The sequence below is a fragment of the Trachemys scripta genome, chromosome 2 (assembly GCF_013100865.1).
Source record: "Trachemys scripta elegans isolate TJP31775 chromosome 2, CAS_Tse_1.0, whole genome shotgun sequence".
Lineage (NCBI taxonomy): Eukaryota > Metazoa > Chordata > Testudines > Emydidae > Trachemys > Trachemys scripta.
Genome location: NC_048299.1, coordinates 143438920 through 143449004, shown reverse-complemented (window position 1 = coordinate 143449004; position 10085 = coordinate 143438920). Strand labels below are relative to the sequence as shown.

At 58.6% G+C, this 10085-nt stretch overlaps 2 protein-coding genes across 8 annotated transcripts in view; one reads left to right on the top strand and one right to left on the bottom strand.

The window, feature by feature from the left end:
* Positions 1–5588, top strand: part of FAHD2A (fumarylacetoacetate hydrolase domain containing 2A) — a 5959-nt gene extending 371 nt beyond the window's left edge. For 2 of the 3 annotated variants that reach the window (XM_034761715.1, XM_034761717.1), the window contains exons 2-8: positions 540–826; positions 1934–2150; positions 2711–2770; positions 3127–3289; positions 3987–4095; positions 4437–4524; positions 5379–5588. In XM_034761715.1, coding sequence (XP_034617606.1) covers positions 540–826; positions 1934–2150; positions 2711–2770; positions 3127–3289; positions 3987–4095; positions 4437–4524; positions 5379–5441 — 987 coding nt within the window. In that variant the 3' untranslated portion in view covers positions 5442–5588. Of the gene's footprint in view, positions 1–113; positions 261–539; positions 827–1933; positions 2151–2710; positions 2771–3126; positions 3290–3986; positions 4096–4436; positions 4525–5378 lie in introns of those variants that run through there. The other variant, XM_034761716.1, reaches the window with a different exon arrangement.
* A 576-nt stretch (positions 5589–6164) lies between these two features.
* GPAT2 (glycerol-3-phosphate acyltransferase 2, mitochondrial) overlaps positions 6165–10085 on the bottom strand; it is a gene marked incomplete at its 3' end in the record, with an annotated part of 184346 nt that continues 180425 nt past the window's right edge. For all 5 annotated transcript variants that reach the window (XM_034761708.1, XM_034761709.1, XM_034761712.1 and 2 more), the window contains 5 exon segments: positions 6165–6315; positions 6564–6619; positions 7248–7313; positions 7901–8021; positions 9424–9555. In XM_034761708.1, the coding sequence (XP_034617599.1) occupies positions 6199–6315; positions 6564–6619; positions 7248–7313; positions 7901–8021; positions 9424–9555 (492 nt within the window).

Below are 10085 nucleotides of genomic sequence, written 5' to 3'. Positions count from 1 at the left end.
CCCCCCCCCCCCCCCCCCCCCCCCCCGTAACCCCCCCCCTTCCCTCCCCCCCCCCGGCCTCCCAGAGTGACCCCCCACTGCCCTCGGCTCCCCCTTCCGACCTCACAGAGCAGTTCCTCACTCCCGTGACACTATCGGGTTCACCGAGCCTCTGGCTCTGTGGGAATCCAGATGCAGCTGCGTGACCCTGGTGAACAACTGGGTGTCCCAGGGTTTGAGCCCTGTGCGTGACCAGTTACCTACCCTCCCTCCCCCATGTGGTAAGAGGGAGAGTCCAGGTTCTGGTTACTTTCCATTGGGGTAGTTAATAGGCGGCCCGTGAGCCAAATCTGGACTGCCAGATGCTTTTGGATGGACCCCAACATCTTTTTATTTATTTATTATCATCATCATTAGTTTATTTTCTCTGTTTACTATACTTTGACCAAGAATTTGGACCTTGACCAAAAAAAAAAAAAGAAATAGGTACCCCTGCTGGGCAGAGACCCAACTGGAATGCGCGGATGACCTGTCCACGCTCGTTTGTCTCTCTCCTGCAGGATCTGATGCAGGTGCTGGTCCTAAGAGCCCTTCCAGCAAGTCTGAGACTGAGCTGGAGACTGCCCGGCTGCACGAGCTGGGGCGGGACAGAGTCCAGGGGCGTTTCCCATCTAGCTGGGGCTATGAGGCTGGTCCAGTTTCAAACCGGCTCGGATGGGCCCAGGATTGGGCTGGAGGAGAAAGATGGAGGCAATGTGATTGATTTAAATGCTTTCGACCCCTCCCTTCCCAAGAGGATGAGAGAGTTCCTGGAGGTAGGGGACGCAGCACTGGCCGTAGCGAGAAGGTAAGTGGGGATCTCCAGCGACCCTGCAGGGGGTGCTAGAAGCCATTTCTGTCCTGAAAGGCCAAGCAGACGCTCGAGCTAACAAGCTCCCTATCCAGGGGCTGTCCCCTTCCTGTGCGTTGGTGCTTGGGTTCCCCTGCTGCTTGGTACCCTTGTGGGCTCCCCCCATCTGCCGCCGGGCTGTTGACTGGCATCAGAATGCAGAGTCAAAGCCAACGGGGGCTTTAACAAAAAACCAAAGGGGGCAATGGAGCCATGCACGAGAGGTGGATGAACCCAGCTTGAGGTCTGGGGCTCGCTGTCTGCGCAGTGTTAAGAGTTAGAGTTAAGCCCAGATCCTCAAAGGTATTTAGGCACCTATCGTCCAATGATTTCAGTGAAAGTGAAGTGCCTAAATACCTTTGAAAGGTCTGGGCTTTATTGACTAGAAAGCAGGGAATGGAGAAGTTAAGATTCTCTCAGTAATGCTGCCTCCTCTGCTCTGCATCTTTGCAGGCCCTTGCCCCTACCGCATGCCCAGGAGGTGCTGTGGGGAGGCACGGTTAAAGGGGCTGCAGGTGCACCCACAAAGTTGGCGCCTATGACCCTGGGTTCTAGTCCCAGCTCTGCCATGGACTCAGCGCATGGCATTTCCCCGCCTCATGCCTCAGTTTCCCGGCTGTAAAACAAGGGAATAATGAACCTCTTCCTTGTAAAGCGCTTTTAGAGCTAGGGATGAGATGCCCTTCGATGGGCACTAGGGGGCACAGTTGTTCTCTTGGGGTTTGGAAGCTGTTTAGGAAAGGTATGGAAGTGTACAGCTGGAATTGTCCTAGTCCTGGCCCCACACTCTGACTGGTCATTCTCAGTGCAGGATTCTCAAGGCAGTGTCTATGCAAGAGGTACGTGTGAGCCCCATTTTACAGGAGGGAAACTGAGGCACAGGGAGGCAAGGAATTGCAGCTACATAGGAAATCCATGCCAGAACTGGGAGTAGAACCCAGGGGATCCACTTCTCCCAGTTTCTTGCTTTGACCACTACACCACCGTCCCTGGTTTCCCCAATGAAGAGCCTCCCCCATTCTCTCAGCATCCCTTTCAGCTATCCCTTCCCTCCTCTGTCTCTAGGGCTCAGGAGTCTGGCCAGCACATCCTGCCACGTGATCAGGTGACCCTCCTGGCCCCCATAACCAACCCGGGGAAGGTGATCTGCGTGGGGCTGAACTACGCAGACCACTGCCGGGAGCAGAACATAAACATCCCCGAGGAGCCCATCATCTTCAGCAAGTTTCCCAGCTCCATCATCGGCCCCTACGATGAGATCATCCACCCAGCCGACAGCCAAGTAAATACCCCTTGCTTCTCCTGTCGTGCCTGCGGGGACCTTTCAGCCAAGACCCGTCTGCACGCCAGCCCCCGAGGATGTCTATTAAAGGCTCCAGCTAAAGAACCGTGGGAGCAAAAACCGAGTGTGCCCACTCCAGCCACGGAGAATGCTGCTGTCAGTAGAGCGTGGGCCCAGATTTGAGTTGGCTGCCAGCCACCTCAAGAGCTGTTTAATCCAAAGATCCACCACTAAGAAATTAGGAAGGACGGTTGCTGCTACTTGTGCAAGTGCCTCCTGCTGGCTGTGTTGGGTAACAAGCCACCTAGACGCCAACAGTCCTGAAAGTTGCATCCAAATAGCTTGCTTAGGGAGCTACCATGTTGCTAGGCCATAAGGGGGGGTGTCTCTGCACTGAGATGGTACTGCCCACCTGCCCTATCACCAGTGGCGTTTCGCAGCTGTGGGAACAGTGATCTGGGGCATCTCTAATTGCCTCTCCCCGTGGTACCCTAGCCCTGATTGCCTCTGGGCCCTGCTGGACTGGGGCAGAGATCAGACTTGCCTGTTTCCTTCTCTAGGAAGTCGACTGGGAGGTGGAGCTGGCATTTGTCATCGGGAAGAAAGGGAAGCACATCAAGGTACTAAGGGAGCTGGGAACGGACTGTGGAGCCACTTCAGGTCTTGGTACTTCAAACCTAGCCCCGACTGAACGGGGCCTTCTGTTTGGTGACTTCAGTCCAGGGCACGCGGCAAAAGCCACCACCACGGCTGGCACTAAATGGCCCCCTGGTTGGCAAGCGCAGCTGTCAGGCTGGTGATTGAATTGAGTGTGCTCCCTTTTCCCCACTAGAGGGCGTCCCTCTTGGTCAAGGGCAGCGCATGTGTTAATTCTGCACCGTCATGCCCAGAGGAGTTGGGCAGCCCCACGTTTGCAGTCTCTCCAGCAGTGGCTCGGCTGTGTGGCGACTCCCTTCCTGTTTCCCTCCCCGCCCAGGAGTCAGCTGCGATGGATCACATTGTGGGATTCATGGTTGCCCATGACGTCACCGCCAGGGACTGGCAGATGAAGAGGAATGGGAAGCAGTGGATCCTGGGGAAATCCTTTGACACCTTCTGCCCCTTGGGGCCTGCCATTGTCACCAAGGACTGTGTGTCAGGTAGAGGTCTGGCCCTTCCGTCTCTCCCGCCTGCCAGGCTCTGGTGGCACAGGGAAGGCTGGGTTGCCCTCACAGATGCCCTCCTGCTGCAGAGGCTCCTGGGGTGATGCATGAACTGCCTTCATCCCTGATTCCTCCCACCTGCTCCATCGCTGCAGTCGTACTGCCCTGGGTATGCGAGGGAGCTCACAGGCCACGTGTGGTCGGCTTTGCTCACTATTTGCATAGGAGCCCTCTAAATCCCAGGGCGCTGCCAGGACTGGGGTGGGTGGCTTAGTACGTGGTGTCCTTCCCCAGTTATTACTGAACCAGTTCCCCAAGCACGGCGCTAGGGGGCAACCCCTGTGCTCATTGATGCACACAGGATGCTGTTCCCAGCAGGAATCCCGGTGTCCCAGCCCAATTCCAATCACCTTCTGTGCCCTACATTTCCTCCTGCTGCCACAACTGGACCAGCATCCTTCGCTTTGTGGCCCTCTCCGGCTTGCGGCGAGCTGTCAAAACAGCTGTTGCGTTCCTGCCCAGAGGTGGCTGCAGTGCAGCGGTGAGCAACGGCAGCCCTTTTGATACAAATTGGGATCCTTCCTGTGATCTGAGGTTTCCTCTCCTGGATCCCCACCTCCTCCTCTGCATAACAGGGAACAGCCCCATCCTCCCCAGTTATTTTGCAGACCTGACTGCTCTGTCTCTCTCTAAGACCCTCACAAGCTGGGAATCCGCTGCAAAGTGAACGGGGAGCTCGTCCAGGACAGCAACACCAACCAGATGATCTTCAAAACGCAGGCGCTGGTCGCGTGGGTCTCCCGGTAGGTACCTCCCCTGCCCTGGTGGCAGCAAACAACTGTTCCTGGGAGCCGTGGTAACCCAGTGTGGTTCTCTGCCCCTCTCCGGCGGCAGGGTCATGGCTGCCTCCCATTGTTAGCCCTAGTCCTTAGCAGCAGCTGCCCTTTGGGAGCCAGAGGGCCTGGGGTCGATCCCTAGCGCTGATCTATGCATGGGGTAGTCACAGCCCCCGGCAGGTATCTGGGCACGTCTGAACAATCGTGGCCCAAATGGGGTGCGTGCTGGGAGCCAGCGTTCTCCCCAGCTGTGGTGGAGGCGCTGAGCCAGGATGCCCTGCTGATGGGCTGTTCCTGGTTCCTGGCAGGTTCATCACGGTGTACCCAGGAGACGTCTTCCTCACCGGGACCCCCCCAGGCACCGGAGTTTTCCGGAAGCCCCCCGTGTTCCTGAAGGTGAGCATCGATTCTGGGGAATCGCAGCGAGAGCTGAAGCTGCTACTAGCGATCCGGACTCCCTATAGCAGGGGGTAGGCTGGATCCCAGCGAAGGGCAGTGACAGGAGATAGCTGGTGTCCCATGTGGACCCCGGTCCTGCCATTGGAGCCACAGGGGCCGACTGTGGTGCCTGTCCGGAGCGCTCGGCACAGACTCAAGGACTTGCCTGAGCAGCTGGAATTGCAGCACCAAGCTCAGAGATTCCAGTAAGGGAGACAGCCCAGCCTCTTGTTTTGAGCCAGCGGGTTCCTAGGGCTGTGGAATAAGTGTCTGAGCTCCTACAGCCACTAGGGGGTGCACCTCACTGTGACTGGGTATCCCCCTTAGGCTGTTTTTTTAATGCAGGCTTTAGCCCCTTTAGTTACAGTCAAAACATTCCTGGGGGGGCTTAGGAGGTGCTGGAGGCTCCAGTCACTCTGTCCATTATTTTATATTTGACTCATCCAGCTCCCAGGGTTTCAGAGTATGACAGACACTCTTCCCGCCCCCCAGCTGGATTTTGTGTAGCAGTTGCAGTTTGTCTATTCTAGGCATGAGGGGGTCAGTCCCACCCTGTGTTCTGGTCCGCAAGGTTAGGAGCATGTCTGATCTGATGGGGGGTAGATGGGGAGACATTAACCCCGGGGTTCTGCTGTAGCGCTGGTAACTAGGTAACAAAGATCAGGCATCAACCATCCTACCCTGGTCTATGGTGCTGCCATAGGGGCTGGTTCAAAGGATTCTGGGGGCAAAGGGGTGGCTACAGTCTTTAGCTGGTTGTGGCAGCGTGTAGCTCCTAATGGAAATGTGACTCTGCTTCCCCTGCGTTGTAGAGAGGAGATGTGGTGCAGTGTGAAATTGACCAGCTGGGAGCCCTCCGAAACAAGGTCGTTTGAGGATGCCCCACCAGCGCGGTCCCCAGGGCACAGGAGCTGATCATGGGCACTGGCAGGTGCAGCACTTTAATGGCCTTTGGCTAATCATGACACTCAATGGCGTGTGGATTTTGCAATAAAGCTCTCACTGAAGGGCCAGCCCTGCTAGCTGAGGTGCATAAGGGCGCAGTCTGTGCTCTGACCCATCAGCACACTCGGTGTGAAATCCATTCAAACAGCCAGCAGGGGGGGGGAATCATGGTGCCAAGCTGCTGTTAAAGGGGTAAGGGGCACAGAGGGCTGCTCCCCTAGGATTAGATGCAGAGCAAGGCAAATCCATGCACTTCCCAGCCCTACTCAGTGGGATGGGGAAAGTGCAAGCCTAGACTGAATCTCCCCCGTCCTGGGGCTGCATTTGCATAGACGATTCTGGCAGTCGAGTGGGCCCTGCTGCACTGATCTCTCTAGTAACACCAGGGAAAGAAGAGCTGGCATGGTACCATTGAGAGGGAAGCAACAGTGAGCCCACCATGGCTGGTTTTCAGAGGGGGGGGGGAGAACCGCTGGCATGAACCTGTCCAGTAAAAGCAGCTGGAGACCCTGGGACCAAGAATAGATTTATTTTGATCTCCAACTCAAACAACAGAGGTCATGCTGCTGTGGGTGGATCCCAGCCCAGAGACATTCGAGGAGATCCTGGAGAAGGGGGTTTTTGAAACAGGTGGCAGGACAGTTCCTCAACCCTGGCAGGACAGTTCCTCAACCCTGCCAAGCCGCTCTAGCTGGAGGTGAACTGCCCCATGAACTTCTCCAGTTGCTCCTGGTTCCCTTTGCTGCTGAAAGTTTCCGAGAGGTGGAGAATAGGCCCTGCTGGGCCTGGCTGCTCCCTCAGCACCTGGGGGAGGAGAGGGATGGAGGAACCCTGACTTTTCACCCAGGAAGGGGTTGGGGCTGGGGCTGCACAAGGAGAGAGGGCATCTGCCTGTCCAGCCAGGTGGTGGGCCAGGCTGGGGGAGTTATAGGCAGGACCACATGTCTCCATGGGGGAGGGAGAGAGCAGCCCATCTGCCATCTAAACAGGTGTGATGGGCTGAACTGACCTCACCAGGATCACCAGGGTACAGAGAGGTGGGGCACACTCACCCCCAGCTCCTTGAAGGTCCGGATGGAGCTCAGAGCCAGGCTCCTGTTTGCACACACTGGAATGAGACAGGGCAGGACATCAGGCCCAGCACATGGTGTACCAGCCCCAAGCAACCCTCCCACCACACCCAGCTCCTGCAGTTGTTTGGGCCGGGCCCCCTCCTCCTCCTTTAGTGCTGTTCTGGGTCCTGCAACGCAGCCTGTGGCACTAAAACCCCATTTCAACTGCCCTCGCGGTGGTCCTGAAAAGCCCCTGCGGGCTGCAGGAGGGAAGACAGGACTCACCCTGACTACGGGGCTGCCTCCCTGCCCTGCAGGTTTACAGCCCAACTCAGTGTTTGCCCACCAGCAGCTCCATCCTAGCAGCAGGAGAAGCTGGGAGAGCGATTTCTTGACAAATGCCCAGAGAAGCCTGTCACTTCCTGGTGCTGTTCCCCCTGGTCCCAGCAGGGGGCAGACAACACCCAGCTCTTCCTGCTCAGGCAGATAAGCACCCTGAGTTGGCTCCTGATCTGATTTGCCACAGAACCCCAGAGGAAGAGGCCGGCACCGGGATGAAGGCTCCCTAGCAGGGTGAAAGTGCCCTGGTGAGGAAGGGGTTAGACCCAGGAGGACACTGGGCGCAGAAGCATCTCCCCAGCAGCACAGGGAGGCTGGATCTCAGTAGGTTTGCCCCAGACTCACCGAAGGAGCCATCCTCTCTCGCCTTCCTCAGCAGGAACCGCTGCAGCTTCTCCACATACTCCAACTCTGGAGGAGGCAAGCAGAGAGCATGGGAGGGGCCTTTGCACCGTTCTGGGGCTGATCCTCAGCTTGGGGACATTGGGGCAGCTCGCACCTCAGTAGGGCTACACTGATTTACACCGGCGTCCCCTCTCCACCAGCTCAGACCCTCCCATCTCCATGCAACGCGCACAGCCAGGAAGCCCCCTGGAGCAGCATGTGCCCCCAAGGATCTTAGTGGGACGGCTGTTATCCTAGCAAGGGCGTGGGTCCTGAGCCCTGCTGTGTGACCTAGGGCAAGGCATGTCCCTGCTCCATGCCTCGGTTTCCCTGGTGGCAGATCCCGGGGCTAGAAGAGTCCAGCCATTAAGGCACCACATTCCACATGCCCAGTGCTGTTTGGGGTTCTGTGGGGAGCCCCCCCTTCAGCTGCACCCGACACCCTGCCAGCTCTGCCCTTGGGCATCAGGATGTTCCCAGGGGGATGGGTCCCAAGTCTCTGCTCTTGTTGACCCCACGCAGCGAGATTCCCCTTGGATCTTACAGGCCTAGTGGGTCAGCTCAGGCCGTTGGTTTTGCTAAACACACTGGTGAATGCACTGGGGGGGTCATACCTAGCTCAGGACAGCCAGACTCCACCAGGAAGGCAGCTGCTCTCTCAAAGGTCTTCAGCAGGGGGCCCAGGAGACCACACAGGAAGAGGAAGAAATCAGGGCAGTTGTCCAGCTGGCTTATCTGGGGGGAGAAGAGATGCATGGGTTGAGCCTGGCTGGACCTGGGGAGTGCTGAATGGTCCATGTTGGAACAGGGTTCTGCTAGTCACATGTGAAATGAGTTTGGGGGGGACTCAACTTCCTCTCAAGGGGAGAGCTGCCAACATCATGCACAACAGGGAAGGGACAGCAGGGGACTGTGGGGCAGGATTGAGGGGCACTGGCAGAGCTCCAGGGGAGCCCATGGTTGGGATCAGGACTGAGGGGCACTGGCAGAGTGATGGGGGAGCCCAGAGCTGGGATAGTGGGGGGCAGCAGGTCAGGATTAAGCGGCATTGGTAGAGCTGTTTATGGGGAGCCCAGGGCTGTGGGTCAGGGTTGACCCTCACCCCCTATTTACTTTATGTGCCCAGCTCAGGCTAGTCTGAATCTTGCCCCAGGGGCCACCCCATCTGTCTGTTTGGGGGGTTCTGTTCTCGGTATCCGCATCACCTGACCCCTGACGGCAGAGGTAGGGCTCGGGGGGGAGCCCAGGGCAGGAGTCACCCGGGTGGATCTGAACTGGGGCAGCCCCTGGTCCCGTTCGCCCTGGCTCCGAGCCTGGCATTTTCAGTAACACCTCCCCGTGTCGGGAAAGCCGCTGGATCCACACACGGGAAAGAGCCTCCAGCTGACCAGAAGATGGTGCTGCAGCGCCAGATGCTTGGCAACAGGCTCCCGCAGCCTGTGCGCAAGTGAGACGAGTTCAGAGGGCCCCATTCTCAGGCCCCCCACCCACCCGTGAATTACAGAGAACTTTGCTCCCGTCTGGAGGAGCAGCCCACGCAGCTGGCATTTTCAAGAGACAGGTTGTGAACCCGGGCTCCAGCGTGCGATCGTGGGGGAAACAATAGGAGCGGGAATTAATATGATAATTTGATGTTCTCTTACAATGGGGCTGGGGAGGGAGGGCGGCAGATCCCCTCCCACGTGCCGCCAGACCAAAAGGAGAACGTGTTCCCCCAGCAGCAGGGAACTGACAGCCCAGAGAGGGGTAAAGCTGGGAGTCAGGACTCCTGGCTTCTATCCCCAGCTCTGGGAGATGCAGTGGGACTAATGGTCGGAAGGGGAGGGCTGGGCTGGGATTCAGAACTTCTGGGTTCTAGTCCCGGCTCTACCATCGACTCGCCGAGTCCCTTCCCCGCAGCTGTGCCTCAGTTTACCCAGCTGCAGTAGGGAGACCTCCCGGGCAGGCTGCAAGATGCAATGACCATCTGGGCAGGCGATTTCCTTGGAGACGGGTAGGAAGGATGGCCCCTCAGGTGCGGCACGAGGCAGGAGAAAGGGCCCCCTGCTCCCCCAGGAGGAAGCTGATGGAGGAGGTGCTGGCGCCAGGCAGCCTGATCCCCGCCAGCACAGCGAGGGGAGCTGGGGCAGGGCGGTACCTTGAAGCAGCGCTTGCCGGTGTCCTCGTCGTAGTCGCTGTCGCTGTCGTTGAAGTCCTCCATCTCCTTCCATAGCAGCTTCTGCGAGAAGCGCCTCCGGGCGATGTCGCAGGCCAGCCGCTCGCTGGGGGCCTAGGGGAGAAACCGGCTGCCCTGAGCCCCCTCGGGGCTGGCAACTCCGAACGGCTGGGGGCTGGCAATCCTCTGGGCGCAGCTGACCCGGCATGCATGCCGGGGGGGGGGGGGGGGGGGGGGAGGGGAGGGAAAGAGACCTGGGGCTCCCCACTCCTGCCAAGATGGTGCCAGCTCCAGACCCCATCCCCATGTCAGAGCCCGGGAACCAGGACGCATCTTCCCCTCAGAGTCAGCCACTGGTGGGTTCTCAGTCCATGGCTCCCCAGATGCTAACCAGCCGTCTCCTCGGCAGGCAGGGCCGGGGAGACCGAACTGGGTGGCCGTTGGCGGGGCACGTCATTCAGCAGAGATCGGGGACGCCGGGCCCTGTGGCTAACCAAAGGACTTGGTCTCCCGGGGGTCAACTTTCCCAGAACAGAGGATTGCCCTGCAGGCGGGCGACGGTGCCATGGGAGCTCGGGGCAGGCAGGTGACGGAACCAGGGGCTGGACTCGGCCCTGGCCAGCAGGGACATTATGGCCGGCGTC